This window comes from Ceratotherium simum, chromosome 22, assembly GCF_057802395.1.
Source record: "Ceratotherium simum simum isolate JZ-2026a chromosome 22, ASM5780239v1, whole genome shotgun sequence".
Lineage (NCBI taxonomy): Eukaryota > Metazoa > Chordata > Mammalia > Perissodactyla > Rhinocerotidae > Ceratotherium > Ceratotherium simum.
Window position 1 is genome coordinate 31,858,242 of NC_141921.1, and position 17,480 is coordinate 31,875,721.

Genomic DNA, 17,480 nt, shown 5'->3' on the forward strand with positions numbered 1-17,480 from the left:
GGGGGCTGCGATTGGCTGTGCGACGCGTCGCTCGGGCCGGCCCCGCCCTCGCGGGCCCCCGGGTACTAACCCCGCGCGGGCGGCCGCGGCGCCGCCACTTGATTCTCCAGGATTTGCTCTGTGGCTGCGGCCGCGAGTCGGCGGGGCGGCCGCGAGCGGGCGGCGGGCCGGGAGGAGGCGGCGGCAGCACAGCCTGCGCGGGCCCCGCCGCGGCCGAGGCAGCCGGGACCGCCGCGAGGGCGGCCGCACGCGGGCCGCGCGCCCAGGATGCGGGACTAGCGAGCGGGCTGCGCGCGGCCGTCGGGGCGGCGAGGCCTCGCGGCGGGCGGGCCCCGGCGGGGCGTCCCCGGGCGCCGCCCCCTGCGCCCTGAGGCCCCGGCCCGGCTGCTTCTGCTTTCCCGCTTCTCGCGGCAGCGGCGGCCGAGGAGGCGCCCGCGCCGGCCGCCCTCGGGGGAGCCGCGCCGCCGCCGCCCGCCCGGCGCCCTGACGGCCGCTGGTATGCGTATTCCTGTAGACCCGAGCACCAGCCGCCGCTTCACACCTCCCTCCACGGCCTTCCCCTGCGGCGGCGGCGGCGGCGGCGGCGGCGGCAAGATGGGCGAGAACAGCGGCGCGCTGAGCGCGCAGGCGGCCGTGGGCCCCGGCGGGCGCGCCCGGCCCGAAGTGCGCTCGATGGTGGACGTGCTGGCGGACCACGCGGGCGAGCTCGTGCGCACCGACAGCCCCAACTTCCTCTGCTCCGTGCTGCCCTCGCACTGGCGCTGCAACAAGACGCTGCCCGTCGCCTTCAAGGTGAGTGCGCGGCCGGGGCGGGAGGACACCGGCCCTGGGGCTCCGGGCGTCCGAGCTGCAGAAGCCAGGGCCCGGGGAACGGCGGGGAGGGGACGTGCCCGCGACCTCGCCGCGAGAGCCGGGCAGCTGGGCCACGGGCGCTTTCGGTCTCGCTGCGCGCTCCTCCCGGGCGCTTCGGCGTTCCCTCTTGGATGCACCCGGCAGGGATGACTTTTGGGGGGTTTGCTTCCTCCACCTTCGGGGAGCTCTGCGGAGAGACGTTGATGCGGAAACGGGCGGATGGGGCTTCGCTCCCCCGCAGCCTGGATCCCTCGGACGGGGCCCTGCGGGCAGCGGGGAAGAGGAGCCCCGGGACCAGGGCGAGGACCCCGGAGGTGGGGTGCGGAGAGTGGATAGGGCCTACCCTCCGCTGCAGCACCCCTCCTCCTGCACCGCTTCAGAAACACTTCCTGCTCACACCCTCAACCTCTGGCTTCTGAAATTTTACACCGGGCGACTCTAGGCCGGGATCGGGGACATTGATCCCTAAACGGTTGCAGCCGCCTTCGCGAATGTCAGGCAGAGATTGGGGGCGCTTCCACCGCCGGCAGCCCCCGGTCGTTCAGAGGATCTTTTTCTTTTTGCCAGGGAGTAGGCGACTGTTTCATTTTCATTTTTTTTTTAAGGGGGCAGCGAGATGAAACGAAAACGCCTTGGTTTTCCCCTAAACCTCACAGCTGCCGTGAGAAAGGGCCGGGCAGGAAGGGCCAGCAGCGGCTGGGGGTGGAGGTGCCCGAGGTGGCTGGAAACCGCGGCTCCTGGCAGCTGAGGCCGTCCTTGCTCCCATTAAGACGACTCCAAATTGGAAAAAGGATGAGTGGCTCTTTGAGGTCTCCCGGGTGACATCTTAAAATACCAGTGGAGAAAATCTCCCGGGGAGGAGGGGGAGGGAGAGGCCCGTGTGACTTTAATCCTCAGATCGGAGGTTTTACTGTCACTTGGAGCTTAAAAGGAATCTTTGAAATTAAAAGAAGACAGGATGTTGACAGGAAATCTGGCCTTTTTAATCAGACCCCAAACATTTTCTCCTTGAAATTTTTACCATCTGGATCCCTGGTCCGTGCACGCGGTGGCCACGTTTAAATGGCTGTGACTGCGTTTGCAGTCTGATTCCTTTTCAAAAGGCATCTACCTCTCCAGGCTCCTTGGGGTGGAGGGGTGGGGGAGACCATATTGTGGGGGGGCATCTCCACCCCCATCCTGCAATTCCCAGCAGGTGCATCCTCCTGCCATCAAAAGCCCCTCTATCACTTTAAAGAGGTTTTCTGTACAGCCTCTCTCAAAACACCAACTTGTGTTGCATTTTCTCTGCACAACGAATTCAGGCTTTGCAGAGGCCGATAGACTGGGCCTGGGCCACATTTCTGGGCCAAATTTCATACTCCACAGGCTCTTGCATTAATTGAGTGTGGGGAGCAGTCCCGTTATTATTGTTGTTGATATGATTTTTACTTAGAGACATGGTTGCTAGGAGCGTGTTGATTCCTCTTTTGCTCAAGCCAAAGGGAAGAGGGGAACTGCCCCCCACACCATAGTGGCCGGGTTCATTCACAGCTCTTGAGCTTAGATTTAATTTAATTGAAAGGATAATTTCTCAGGACACGGCTTAACCAGTTGTTCTAGGATTTTGGTACGGAAGGTAGAGATTTCGTCGTCTTGATTTTGTTATGTTTGGGGGAAGGTCTCTGGTTTTTAAGCCTCTCTCCACCCAGCATTTGAGAAATCCGCAGTGCGCCTGGGACCTAGGGGAGCTGCCCGGCCCAGCCCCTCCCCGCCTACCCCTCCCCTCCCACTACCTTCCTAAGCTGTCCCCCTGCCCCCGTGCCCTCAGGTGGTGGCTCTGGGGGATGTGCCAGATGGAACGCTGGTGACTGTGATGGCGGGCAATGACGAGAACTACTCCGCTGAACTGCGCAATGCCTCGGCCGTCATGAAGAACCAAGTGGCCAGGTTCAATGACCTCCGCTTCGTGGGCCGCAGCGGGCGAGGTGAGCGGAAGGGAGACCCGCCAGCCCGGCGGCAGCGGCAGAGGTGGGGGGAGGAAGCCCAGAGCAAGGCCTTGGGCTCCCAATGGGGCCCCAGAAACAGGTCTCCAGGCCCAGCTCTGCCTAAAACAGCGGTTTGGAACCCCCTAGGGTGTTACAGACCCCTTGAGGATGTGAGGAAAATTAGGGTCTCGCCACAAAAAACAGCTTTCTCCCAGTGAAGCTTTCCATGGCTCCCTTCTTTCCCAATTAAGCGCTGCAGTCTCATAAGAGATGCTGAGAGAAGATCGTGGATTAACAGACTCAAAAAGGGGCCTTGTAGGTCTTTTTCCACAGGCATGCTTAGAGGCTGGCTTAGACAAATGCTCGGCTCGTCTTTGGGGCCTGAGCACCCCAGCTGCTCTCCTCACTGGGGCAGAATCTCCCCCCCACCCCATTTCGAGGCTGCCTCTCCCCAGCTGTGGTCTCCTAAAGCCACAGTTTCCCCAGATCTTTCAGCCTTCAGGCGGTTTAGAAAAGAAACGAAAGCAGTGCAGGATGCTGAGTGTTGGAAAGCACAACTTGAAGGCTGCCATCTCGCACCCCAGAATCAAGGCTGGTGTGCCGCTCTGCCTGTCTGATCTACCTCAGGCAGTATGAAGGAAGGCAGAACCAGACGCCGCTGTGGCTGCCGCCAGGGGCTGTTGAGTGGGAGGCTGCAGGGACCTGAAACCCATCATCACTTCTGGGTGGAGAAGTCCTAGAAACCCTGCCTGGGCGAAATGGAGAATTGAGCGCTCGCTGGCCCTTTAAGACCAGCTCGCTGAAAAGTGGGGAGTGCCCTTCCCGAACCCCTGGCCTGCCCTTCCATCCAGCTTTGTTAAGAAAGTCAGCTAGGTTCCCTCTGCCCCCAGTCTCCACAGAGGCTGAGACAGAATTGTACTTTTCATCACCAATAAACAAGACCTTCTCAAGGTTTTAGTTCCCTCTGAGCCGCCAGCCCTGCTCAGAAACGGGCATCTGGGCACCATTTTTTCCCCTCCCAACCGTCCAATGTATACATACAAATGTCAAACATATTTTGACTTTTCAGCATTAATTAAAACCAGGGCATTATTTGCATGTAATAACTGTTTACTTGTTACTTTTTATGAAACTGAAATAGTTTACATTCTTTCAAACATTTCCTGTTCCTGTTGGCTCCCTTCCCCACGCACAGATTTCTTTCAAACGTTGCCCTTAACTGGTTGCAGGTTGATGGATGGAAAATGTTTGCTTTTATGAATTAAGCTTTCATTGCTGCTCCTAATTAGTCTCCAAGCCCCTTTTGTCATCCCAATCTCTCAAGCCTTTTGCAACTTAATTCCAGCCCCAGCTGTGAGTGGAGAGTCACTTGCCACTGATCGGGGGTAGATGCGGCTCGACGCTGGGCGGTGGCCGGGTCTGCCGGCCCAGGTGGTGGTGTGGGGGGAAGGCCCACGATAGCTGCAGCCCCTTGTGAGGCAAGCAGAAGGGGAGGTCAGTCCCGGGAGCCCAGCAAGGCATCAGGAACGTGGTACCCTCCTCCCTCTCCTGGGAGGTGAGATACAGAAAGAGAGGAAATGGTGATGCTCTGAGTTACCGAGACCGTGTCTGGCCGTTCTGCGGCTGAAAATGATTTCTTTGTGGCATTTGTGCCCACAGACCTGCGCCCACCCCGCAAGGCCTGTGGGGGGCGGGGGGGGATGAGTTTCCAAAGCATTGTTCAGCAGCATGCTCTTGGCACAGCTGAGGCTGGGATTGTGGCTCTGGGAGATGCAGGAGGCTGAGTTTATAAGCCATTCTTTCACCAGTCTCGGTGGTCCTGGGAGGCAGGAAGAGGCCTGTGGGAGTTCTGAGGCCTGCGGAACTCCGCCAGACTTTCAGACGTCGGAGGCTCATGGTATTGAGCAACCTGGGCTCTACAACGAGCCGACCTGGATTTCAGTCCCGGCTCTGCCAGTGACTTGCTGGATGACATTGGGCAAATGGCTTAACCTCTCTGTGCCTCAGTTTCCTCATCTGTAAAATGGAGATCATAATGGTAGCTACCTCGTGGGATTCTGTGAGGATTAAGGAAATTGGTACAGGTGTATCAGATGGCACATATCGAGAGCTGGATACATGTTAGAGATTTTGTTACTTCAGATGCCTGGGACAGGAGATCTTTGAAGTCCCTTTGAGTGGTGACAGTCACTGATTCTCTTTGATGGTGCGGTTTGGGCGGGGGTGGGGGAAACCCAGGAGGTGTGAACTGTCGAGTGGGAGAAGTGGAGGCGGCTGGCAGTGAGGGGGGTGCGCAAGGGTCCGGTGGCATGCAGCAAGGCGTCTGCTGTGCCCAGCCCGCCATCAGGAAATTCCCTCTGAGAGAACAGATCAGAGATTGACACAGTTTGGGCCACTTTAGGAGGCTGGGGTTTGGGACAGAGCCTTTCCCTGGCTCTCTGATTTCTGCCAGGACTAAGAAGCCAGATGGGAACTTCTGCTTGTTTCTTTGCTTTTTATGCCTTAATTCTGTCCAAATTCCAGGGAGCTAGCTTTCCATGAAAGACATACACACAGCACCAGCCCAGAGCTCTCACGATAAGCCTGAAGGTGTGAACTGAGAAAAGGAAGGGAGGGAAACCGAGTCACTGGTGTCTCCTGCGGTGGTCCCACCCTGCCAGACGCAGCACCCCTTCTTACAACAAAGATTTTGTAACGTGCCCTTTACCCTCCTATCATGAAATGTGTAGATAACGTAACTGCCTCTTACACGCAGTTTCAACATCTATGTAATTTCATAGCTACAGTAGAGGAAAAGAGGGAAAGTAATTCACAATAAAATATCCACTTGAATATGTAAATGTTGGGGGGAGGCTGCGCTTTGAGGTGGACGGATGCTCGTGCCTCTCTCAGCCTCTCTCAGAAGCCCCATGACCGCCACGGCAGTCATGACAGGCCAGGTGTCCATGACTCAGAGTCTGACGAGACACTGCCGTCAATGACAGGATTTTCTGAAGTTGTGAACAATTCTTGGCAAAGTTCTGAACAAAATTAAAAAAACAAAAAAGAAAAAAATGTTTTCCCTCCTGGAAAATTCAATAGATATTAAAGGCATGCAAAACATTTGCCTTGTTTTATGTAAAGTTGAGTTAGGCTCATGGCTCAGAGAATCTTTATAAGCAAATTTTTCACACCCAGGAAGAATGAATACTTCATTACCTGTGCAGTGCTGAGCATTTGCATCCCCCCACCCCTGCATCCCACCTCTTGAGGACCACACACCACAAATCCCCAAAATGCCCTCGAGGAGGCGGCCACTGGCCTAGGTGTAAGCGAAAAGAGCATGAGTTCCTGACCTGTCCTTAACTGGTTAAAAAGAAACCGTAGTATGTGGAGAGAGGTTTGGAATGAGATATGTGGGTGCAGGCTTAGGGGACCACTGGTTGGGGAGGAGATAGATGGCTTCTGGGCTGATGTTGAGAAAACCCAGAGGTCCCCTGAGACATGTCCCCTCCTGCTGTCCATGAAGCCCCTGTGCTTGGGACTTGTCCCACAGGAACCCAAGCTCAGAGAGGGACAGCGACTTGCCCAACGGACGGGCCCAGCTGTGTGTGCTGATGGTTCCAGGGCCCTGGGTCCTGTGGGCCACTCAGAGCCCCAAGGGGCAGCTACTTCCAGACTAGGACTTCTCCCTCTCCATCTGGGGCCAGCCCTTGGCGTGCCTTGGTCTGCAATTCCTGGACTCCAGGCTGATGGCAGGTTTTCCCAGCGTTCCTGCACAAAGTTGTCCATGTCCTTTGTCTGCTTGGCTTCCTTCTCTAAGAGGGCGAAGGAGATGGATGGGTGGGTTTGCCGCCAGGCAGAGAGAGGCCAGGGACATTCAGGCAGACAGCTTTCCCCCACCCCTGGTTCACGGGGTCCCTCCCTCCTGTGGTACCTGACACCTGCCCCTCCCTCCCACTCCTGCTCCCAGGTCCCACCCCCTCCCTCCCTCCTCTCTGCAGGTACCTGGGAGGGGTGCTGCCAGGCCTGGAAAGTGAGAGGAAGCTGAGGAGGACTGGGACCTCAGGTGTGGCCTGTGGTGTGCTGCCTGGTGGGAGTGGGGGCTTCTCACCCCCCAGGAGTAAGTCCTTAGTGTCTTTGTAGAGGGGCAGGCTCCAAGACGTCCTAATCTCTTTGGGCCCTGCCTGGATACTATGTGACCTGGGCAACCCATTGCCCCTCAGTGAGTCTCAGTTTTCTCATCTGTAGAATGGGAGCAGTAATCTCTGCCCTTAATTCATTTAACAAACATTTATTGAGCACCTACTGCATGCCAGATGCTGTCCTAGGGGCTGGGGACACGGCAATGAACTAGACAAAAATTCTGGCCCCCAGGAAGCTTACGGTCTAGTAGAGGGAGACAAAATGAAATAAATACATAGCAGATGATGAGAAGGAATAGGCATGACGGGGAAATTCCAGCAGGTTGAGTGGGAGCCGGGGGCTCTGTGATGCTTCAGACTCAGCTCCTTCACCTTTTCTGCCCCGTGGTCCCCTTCAGCAGTCAGGTGAAGCCCATATACCTTGGTCAAAGTGATGTTTTTTGAGGAATAAAATAAAATATAAAGGATTACAATAGAAACCAATTATATTAAAACACAGCAAAACATTTTTAAAAATTGTGGTAAAGGTGTTGCTCTGTTAACGTGTTAAATAACACCATCTAGCGATGGGTCTGATGACGACCGTGATTTTGAAGTTGTGACAAGCGCAAAAGATATTTAGAGAAACTTGCACTGTCTGTAACGTGATAGCTGTGTAACGTAAGTGTCTGTGACGTCCGTTGGTGACAAGGGCACAGGGACTGCCCTGATGCCTCTGTGGTTTGTGCCTACGTTCATACTCTAGAGAGATGCTCAATTTCAACTAGCCATTAGGGACAATACAGTTTTTTCTCTGTCCCAGTTCATGGGCCGGCTCAATTCTAAGAGGTGGGCCATAGATGCCAAGTTAAAAATACCTACTTTAGATAAAGTGAGCAGGGAGGGCCTCTCCGAGAAGGTGACTCTTCAGTGGAGACCTGAGGCGGTGAGGTGAGAAACAGTGGCACATCAGGAAGCTAGCCAGGGCTGCTGCTGCGTGGGTGGGGCCCATCCGGCCTGGGTGTTTGGACCCAGTCACTCTGGCTCTGGACTGTCCACCTAAAGTCACCATCCACTTGGCAACCTGCAGCACCAAGGAGGTGGTGGAAGGGTCAGAGCCCAGGGGCCCCCGGAGAGTGCCCGACTGGTTGGGGGTTGGGATCTGGGGAGAAAATGACCTCAAAGTGAGGGAAAGCGGTAGGAGGGGAGGGAGGTCCCCAGGAAGGGGTGGGCAGGGGGCCTGAGGCCACCTGCCTGGCAGTTTCCTAGACCTTCTGCACTTTCTGTTTCCAGAAACCATGGAAAGTGCTCCTGTGGTCTGAGAGGGAGGGGCCAGATTTGTTCCTCTGACCCAGGACTCCAGGGGCAGGTGTGGTTTGCATTTCCATCCCTGCCTCCAGCCAGCTGGCTCCGGAGAATTCTTCCAGAGAGGCCCCCACTCTTTCCCAGTTTGAGTCACACGTCAGTATAAACCCCACCCCCACCCCCCACAACCCCCCGTGTCTCAGAAGCCCTTGGGTTCCTTGGTGTGGCCCCAGCAGCTGAGCTGGTTTACTTCTGTTCTGGATTCTCCTGCTTCTGGGGCTAGAGTTTTCGCTTGATCACTGGACCAACAGGGACCCAGCCGGGCAGAGACAACCGTAAGCTCTGGGTCCCCACCCTGAGTTTTCATCTCCGGCCTGTGAAGTGGGGAGACCAAAGCCTGCCTTCCCTGAGGGTTGTTGGGAGTGCAGGGACAGCAGAGGGGTTCACTCAGGCCACCTCACTCGGTGCCCACCCTGGGCCAGCCCTGGGGGACACAGTTGCACCAAGCCATAGGCCCCTCCCCTCAGGGCATCCCCGGGCCTATAACTGGGGTCCAGAGATAGGGGTGCTCAGAGGCAGAGGAGGGGGAGGCCAAGTCTGACTTGGGAGATCAGCGAAGCTCCCCTCACACTCTCCCCAATAGGGTGTGGAGCTTTGATGATAATGAAGGATAGGACGGGAGAGGGGACTCTGACTTCAGTGACAGTGCTGGGAGAATTGGGTTGCCCTTCGAGGAACAATCCTTATGTTCTACCGTCCCAACCAGTAAACCCAGGAGAACCAAAGAATTAAATGCAAAAAGTAGAGAGAATACTGTTTATCAAAGGTAACTTTTATCTGCTTGTTACTTGGGGAAATCTGCCTAAACGTAAAAACGATGGGAGAAATCACGGACGGGAGGTAGAACTGAAAATGCAAAACAGCTCAGTGTGAGAAAGTGAAATGTGAGGGCCAGTGAACTGGGAAACTGATTGCCACCAATAGGACGTGGAAGGTGTTGACAAGCTTAGTGCAGAGCGATAGTTTAAAGGCACTAAACCTTCATAGCAAAGGATAAAAGAACATGAAGCAATGATTTGTGTGGATTAGGACAGACAGTAAACCTGGAAAGTGGTTCACTCTCACTAGTAACAGAAGAAAGCCAGATGAAGTCAGGAGCGAGTAAGAGGTCGTCCACCTCGATAGACGCGGTCACAGTGCTGATGGCACAGCAGTGGGTGGGACGGTGGGACGTGGCCTCACCCCAGTCCCCAATCATGGTGACTATCTCTGGAGAGTCATCTCAGGAGCGAGATCAACGCCCCTAAATACGTCCCAACCCTCTGATGCAATGAAGTCACCCGCCACTTCTTGGAATCTATTCTGAGGAAATAAGCAGAGATGTGGACAAAGATTTTTATGAACAAAAGGTCATTTTCATTTTATTTTGAATGGTAAAAAAAAAAAATATATTATTTTAAAAGTTTTTTCCCCTCTCAGGAATTTTGAATGGAGACTTTGGAGCCAAATGTCTATCTAAAAATAGAACAGAGTTCTGGAAATAACAATTGTGTCTACGAATGAAATGTCTGCAGCTCCCAGATCAGTCCTTTTTGGCCCCTGCCGCATGCACCAATAAGAAATCAGCAGCGACGTAAATGCCCAAGTGTAAGGAGGTGGATAAATAAAAGATGAGGCTTCCGTGAGCTGAAATATTTTGTAGCCATTAAAAATGAAGTTTAGGAAGAATTTTTAATGACATAGGAAAGTGCTTATGATGTAATGTTAAATAAAAAAAAAAACAGGGTGCAAAAATATATTTTAGTATCACTTTAACTATGTAAATACACAAACCCACACAAAAAGGATTGGAGGAGAAAATGTTAACAGTGTTTGTCTCTGGCCAGTGGAACTACGGGTGATTTTTTTTTTCTTCTTTTTTATATTTTCTGTGTTCTCAAAATTTTCTATAAAGATCACTAGTTACTTTCAGGAAGAAAAAAATATAGGGACCCATCTTGGCTCCCCATCCCAAAATCGTGAGGGTCTCTGGATAGAAGGAGCATCACAAAGGCCAAGAAGCAGGGAGGAAATAAGCCGGGTTGGCCAGAGTGTGGGGAGGGGGAAGGTGCGAGAGCTGCCAGGGCCTCGAATGCCAACCCCAGCAGCTTGAACTTCACCCAGAGCTCCATCGTCTGCCCAGGGTCAAAGGAGAGAGACCTGCCCCTTCGGGAAGGTTAGGGGCTTCCAGGGTGGCACACGGGTGGGAGACCAGGGTTTGTGAGTAGCTCCAGGTGCCAACCTCCTGCCTCTGTTCCCCACTCCCCCCAGGGAAGAGTTTCACACTGACCATCACCGTGTTCACCAACCCCACCCAAGTGGCCACCTACCACCGAGCCATCAAGGTGACCGTGGATGGACCCCGGGAGCCCAGACGTAAGTGCCAGAGCCGCGGAGCCTCCTGGGCGAGGGAGGAGGGTCCCGCCAGGGAAGGGCAGCTGCTGAAGTCAGACAGATGGCACTGGGTCCCGGGAGCCCTCCTGTGGGGGATTGTAGTCTCTGCTCTATGTCCCTGCACACTGTGTGCCTGCCAGCAAAGCCCTGAACCCTCTGTGCTTAGCCCAGACTTGGGGGGACCAGCAAGGAGGCTGGGAGGGGGAGAAAGCAGTCAGCCTGACCCTCTCCAGGTTGGATGACTGCCCTCTGGGGGCCAGCTGGGGGAGTGTGGATTTGCATCTGTTAAGGAAAGGAAAAGGGCGGGAAAGCCTTCAGATAGGGTGTTGGTGGGTGTGTGGCTGGGTGTGGGTGTGTTTGGGGTGGAGGTTGGGCCAGATTTGCTCTGCTCCACCCCAGCTTCCTCTGCCAGTGGCTGAGGGAGGGAACCATCAAAAGCAGGAGCTGGTCTGGCCGTGAGGCCACATCCCCTCCTTGGAAACTCTTCCTTTGAGTCTCAGCGTGTGACTTACTCAGGTCTCACAGAGCGCAGGCGCTCTGACCCTGGGACCCACACTCCCGAGATCAGGAATGCACATTTGATTCTGCAGATATTGATTGAGCACCTACTATGTGCAGGGATCCCCGGTCCATGCATTTTAACTTCAAAGAGAGTTTGTGTTCAATTGCTTTTGCCTGCTGGAGGCCCTGGAGTTTGCAGATTCAGACTGGGGAAACTGGAGGGGAAGCTGCCATAGGGTGGGCCAGAGGCCTGTGTTCACTGAGTGAGTGAGTGAGGGAGTGAATGAAACAAAGGACCGGCTGGCTGTCTCTGGGCTGGCTGCTCCCTGAGCTCTCACCAGAGCTCCTGTCTGGACTGCCCCCACTGCAGCATGCCCCACCTGGTGGATCGAGAGCTGCCCCATCCTCCTTTTTCTTTGTAATCTTGCCCCTTTGCAGTTTAGAAAACTCTCTCACGTTTGTTGTCTCCTGGGATCCTCATGACAGCAGGGCCAAAGGGTCATCCAGTTCCAGCAAGGAGACAGTCCAGGCCTGGGGACGATGAGAACCTGGCCACCAGGGCCTCACCACAGTGAGGTGGGGAGGCGCAAGGTCTTCAGAGACAGCCTGAGTGGGTCTGATCCCAGCTGAGTGGGCCCGAGGCAGGAAGACAGGCTCCTGGTCTCCGCTCAGTGCCCTGGAGGCTCAGAACGGGAGTGCGGCTGTGCCAGGGCGTTGTCAGTGATGGCCACCCAGGCCTGGCCCTGGGCCGGCCTCTCCCTTCTTAGGACTCAGGCAGGCCTGGCTCCCCATCTGTCTAAGTCCTGGGCCTACTCCAGCATCCGGCCACCTGGGAAAGGCTCAGAGCTGGCCCTGGCGGCACTAGGAGAGTTTCCCTCCAGGCCTTTCAAGGCCGCTGCCTCTGGCCTCCACTGAGCTCCTGCACGTGGTCATCAGGCCCACAGGCATCCGCTCCCAGCCAGTACCTGCTCTGGCCCAGTTCCTATTGGGATTGGACGTGGACGGGTCTGTGCCCCTGGCCTTGAGCATTGTGGCCCTGCGCAAGTCACGTCTCCTTTTTGGCCTCGGTTTTGTCATCTGTGAACTGGGTCAGTGACCCCAGGAGTCTCGAGGTGGTGGTGGCTGGGACGCCCTTGTGAGCCATAGGCCACCATGGTGCAGAGAGCAGATTCTGAGCCAGCTTCCCTGGCTGGGGGACTTTGGGCAAGTCGCTGACCTCTCTGGGCCTTAGCTCCCTCCTCCAGGAAGTGGGATGATACCACCCACCCCGCAGGCCTGTGGATAGCATCTGGCTTTAGCAGAGGGAGGGTCCTTGTGAGTCAGGGGATCCGTGGTGTTATGTTATCCCTGATACCTGGCCACCCCCAGCACTCCCACCACCACCATTAGTCAATGGGGAACCTGTCTTGGTTAGCAGCAGGCTGGCTGCAGAGAAGCCCAGGCCCTGGGAATAGAGGTACAAAGTCTCCACGGAAGGAGGTGACGTTCTGCTGTCAGTAACCAGGAGCAGAATCGGAGTGGACGAGCTGCAGTTGGGCTAATGCGATGCTGCAGCTCTGAGGAGCCACTCCACAAAGCAGGGAGCACCCGTGTGCAGAGGCGTGTGAGCCGGGGGTGGGGGAGCTCTGCGGGAAGGTTCCCAGGGGCCGGGCCATGCCTGGAATCCCTCAGAGCCCCCATGATGAGCCCCACCCAGCCCAGAGCTGCCCACCTCCCCCACTGAGGCCCCTGGAGGAGGGTGGAGGCTCGGCCCTGCCCTTGGGAGCCCCCAGTCAAATCCCTTGCCTTCTCTTCTCTCCTGGGGTCCCCCAGACCTAGATAACCCCTTCCTGGGGTGAGCTGGCGGGGGAAGGGGTGGCACAGGACGAGGCAGCTGAGGCCAGAGGGAAAGAAGCTGGGCCAGGAGACAGGCCGGAGTCGGAGGCCGGGCTTGCTGTGTGCCCTGAGGCAGAGGGCATCCCTTTCTAGGCCTCGGCGGTGGCGAGATCAGTGGTTTTAAAGTGCCTTGTTCAAATAAAATCTTAACAGAAGCTCATTAATAGGAAAGAGCAAACGTGGGCGGGGCCCGTTCTCCAGGGCTCCCATGCTGGGGACCTGTTGCTTCTGCCCTCCCGTGCCCGCCACCCCACCCCGGCCCCCAGGTCAGGTCTCACCAGCACCCTGGTTCCAGCCCCAACCTGACGTTCAGTCTGTGACCTTGGACAACTACTTGCCCTTTCTGGGCCTCTGTTTCCCCACGTGTAAGGAGTGAGAGGCCAGCTCAACCGCTACTGGTCACCAAGGGGTCCCTGTGTGCCAGACCCCGGGCAAAGTCTCTGTTAATTGATCCTCAGCAACCCCAGGAGGGGCCGGGCCAGGAGAGCCACTTGCCCAAGGCTGGGCTTCAGTGCACCCCAGGGGCTCCAGCCCGGGGCTCAGGGAAGCGAAGGCCACTTGAAAGGGCCTTCCCATCTCAGTGTGCTCATCTGTAGAATGGGGATGGTATTAGCATCTGCTCTGGGGAGTTGTTGTGAGCTGCCCACAGGGAGTGCCCTGCAGCCCCTGTGGATTATCACAGGATTTCCTTTCTGGGCTTTTCTCCTGCTTCGTGACCCCTGACCCCATGTGAGGGCTGAGCCTTCTGTGGGGTGAGGTGGAATAGGTGCCAGTCCTGGGAGCCAAGGAGTGGGAGTCTGCAGATCCCTGAGGCTGGGTTGTGGGTTCTGTGGCCTGGTCGTTCCCCTCTGGTGCCCTGCGGAGCGTGCCCCATCTGCAGCCAGGTGGCCGGCTGGGTTTGAAGGCTGGCTTGGTGGCTTCCTGCCTGTGTGGCCTCGGTTTCTGAGGTTCTCAATGCTGGTGTCCCACACAGTCACTGGGGGCTGGTTCAAAAGCAGGCGGCTGAGCGGGATCCAGGATACGGGCAGGAGGCCGTGCAGGGCCTGGGGGTTCTGGCGTGGACCACGGTGTGGGAACCACTCACCCGTCTTCCAGGCTTAGCAGGTGCTGTACCTGAAAGGGGAAGTAGGACCAGGTTCTTAATCCTGCCAGAGGCAGAGGGGGTGTTTGCAGCATCTTGCCTGGGGGCCCTTTTTCCCCCAAAATGTGCATGGAATGGTTTCAACACATATTTTCCTGGGCACCTACCACGTGTCAGGCACTGTTCTAGGAGCTGGGGACACTGCGGTGAACCCAGCAGACGGGCTCCAGCCCTCTCGGGTCTCACATTCTGGGAGTGGGGTGAGAAGGTAAACAGTTCTGTTGTCACCATGCCCGCAAGGCGCCACCTGATCTGTATCGGTAACCACCCCCTTCCTCTCTGACACACCCCTCCTCCCTCACGCTACTCAGGCCTGTCTTTGAACTTGGCGGCCACACCCCTGCCTCAGGGCCTTTGCACTGCTCTTCCCTCTCCCTGGAACACCCAGACACCCCCAGACATGTGGCTCACTCCTTCTCACCTCGGGTCTTCATTAGACTTTTCAGTGAGCCGTTCCCTGACCACCCTGACCACCGTGTCTCAGTCACACACACAGCCTTCCTCCACCCCCTTACCCTTCCGGACTTTAATTCACCACGAGTGCTCGTCACTTCTGAGATGCTCTATAGCTCGCTCACTTATTTCATTTTTCTCCATCTCCCCCACTACTGTGTATGCTCCACAGGGCAGAGGTTCTTCCCTCAGCTTTGCCAAGCATGGTGTAGACCCCGGAACACACAGGTGTAGACCACAGCACACAGATGTGAGCACACAGTAGATGCCCAGTAAATATTTGTTGAATAAACAAAGTAAACAAGTGATTAGCTAATGTCTCTTCAGGTCGTGAGAGGTCCTGTGAGGAGAAACAAAGCTGGAGGAGGGGCCAGAGTGTGGGGAAGGGGACACGGCAGGGGACAGGGACAGGGAGGCTCCTAAAGAGGTGACATTTGAGCAGAGGCCTGAAGGACATGGGGGCTAGGGGCTCAGAGGGCACGGGCAGGAAAAGGGGCCCTAAGCTGCTGCCAGGCCTTGGAGGGTCCTACAGTTGGGAGGCAGGGGGATGCCGGGGTTCAGGAGGGGCAGCGGCTCCTGGCACCCGCCGGCTCCCGGGCCCCCACGATCCCCCAGGAGTGTGCCCAGCGGGAGGGAAGGGGTTAACCTCAGACCTCTGGGTTCCCCTAATCAACCCCAGGCCGCTGGAAGCCCCAGTCGCCTCCCTGCCCGCTGGCCCCCCGCCAGCCCCATTCCCTGCCCAGCCACCGCCCCACTTTCATCTGCTCACAGGGGGCCGATTCACGGCAGACCACCCTGGGCCCAGCACCCGCCTGCCGTTCCGCGAGGTTGTTAAGAGTCGGGTGTAAATCTCCTGACAGGCCGCAGAGCGGGCCTTGGGCCCGGGTGCCCCACCCCGCGGCTGGGCAGACAGTGGCTGCTGTGTCTGGGTTGTGGCCACACCAGGGCCGGGCCAGGCAGCCAAGGAGGCGGCCGAGTGGCTTCAGATGGGTGAAGGGCCCCATAATTGGGGCCCACATTGTTCCCTGCGGACGACGCTGTTCCTGTGGCCCTGCCCGGCTCTGCTGCTCCCCGCTCCCCGCCTCCACTGGCCTCCCGTCCCCCTCCCACCCAGCGGAGGCAGGACACTGAGCTGGCCTCTTGCCGGGCCAACTGCATTGCCAGGCAGCCCAGCCCTCCTCTCTTGGAGGTTGTGGGAAGCCAAGACCTGAGCAGCCAAGCTCCACGCAGTGGACCTTGGCTTTCCAGGCGTGACCTTGACCGTGTGCCTCCACGTTCCCGTCTGTAATATGGGGGTGACGGTAGCAGCCTCTCAGGAGGCTGAGGCCCTCGGAGACAGTATGCATGGCCCACCTGCACAGTGCTTGGCATGTCCTAGATGCCTGCTGAAGTGGCTGCTGCTCCCATCACAGGGCCTTGTGTTGGGCCAGTGAAGGCAGGGGCATGGCCCTGATGGCTTGGTTCCCCCAGAAGCATCAGGTACCTGGCAGGTGTGGGGACCCCATGCTGGCCCAGCTGGTGGTGAGGAGGGATGCCCTGGGGATGGTGGTAAGGGAGCCCCCCAACCCAGAATCCAGCCCTTGTCTCTGGCTCTCCTGTGCTGTGTGGCCCTGGGTGAATCACCCAGCCTGGCTGGGCCCAGTGTTCCTTCCCCCACACCTGTGAGGTTGGGCCCCCAACTATATAGACACATTGGGGAGGGGTCGTGGAGCCCAGAACGCCTTCCCTCAGGGCCAGGACCAGGCAGGCTATTGAATTCTCACAGCCTGCCCTCGCCCTCAGGAGTTAGAGTGTCTTTCCATTTTAAAGATGAGACAGCTGAGGCCCAGAGGGTGGGGGCTGTCTGGTACAGGCCTGGGACACTGGGCCCTGGAGGGGCGGGCGGGGACCTGCCCCCGCATAAACAAGGGTCACTAACCAAGGCAACGTTGGAGGGGCTGTCTGTGATTCGAGCCCAGCTGTTGGAGGCTGATGGGCAGCCCGAGCCGAGTCCCCTGGGCCAAGGTGGGGCTTTCCCCAGTGTTCTCTGTCCTCCCTGCAAATTACTCTAATTTTAAACACATGGGGTCTGTCCCCCAGCTCATCCTCACCCTCAGGGGTTAGACAGTACGATAAGCACTTCACAGGTGTGGAAACTGAGGCACAGAGGAAGAGAGGGACTTGGTGGGTTAGAGAAGGGCATGATTAGAGAGCTGGACTCTCAGCGCTGAGCTTCAGAGCTCTGCTCAAGGCAGCGCAGGTGGAGTCCACTGAGACCCTGCCCTCTTCCTCTCCCCAGGCCCACCCTCCTGGGCCTGCAGAGAGCTGCTCTGTGCCCTGGGCTTGGGCTGGGCCCTGACACTCGTGGTCTGGAGCCCGATTTTCAAAACCCAGGCTCCTTTCCTGAAGGCTGGGCTCCAGGAAGAGAAGGTGCCAGGTGCCTTCTGTGTGACCTTGGCCATGACACTGGGCCTCAGCTTTCCCACCTGTTAAATGGGGACCACAGCCCTCCCTCCCGGGGATGACCCAGGGTGAGACAAGGCCATGCGTGTCGGCTGCTGAGACGCCAGAGTGGAGGAAGCGCTCAGGGAGCGTCGGCTGCTGTTTTTATTTCCATGGCTGCCAGCTACTGCTCTTAGCCTGCAGAGGTGCTGTGGGGACTCGGTGCTGGGAGAAGGGGGCTTCCTGGAGGAGGGGCTCTTGGCCTGGGCCCCAAAGGACAGAAAAGCATTCCTGGCAGGGGCTGTGCCTGAGCCGTGGCCCTGATGTGAGGGAGGCAGAGAATATTCTAGAAACCCTGGGAATAACAGCAGCAGAGGAGGTGGTGGTGGGTGGACCCTGGAGCAAGCAGCCCTGCCTTCTTTTCTTCCG

At 57.1% G+C, this 17,480-nt stretch overlaps 1 protein-coding gene across 1 annotated transcript in view; it reads left to right on the forward strand.

Annotated features, from left to right (window-relative positions):
- The first annotated feature begins 458 nt into the window (after positions 1–458).
- Positions 459–17,480, forward strand: part of RUNX3 (RUNX family transcription factor 3) — a 29,193-nt gene continuing 12,171 nt past the window's right edge. The window contains exons 1-3 of the mRNA XM_004425745.3: positions 459–792; positions 2,663–2,819; positions 10,538–10,642. Coding sequence (XP_004425802.2) covers positions 499–792; positions 2,663–2,819; positions 10,538–10,642 — 556 coding nt within the window. The 5' untranslated portion in view covers positions 459–498. The remainder of the gene's footprint in view (positions 793–2,662; positions 2,820–10,537; positions 10,643–17,480) is intronic.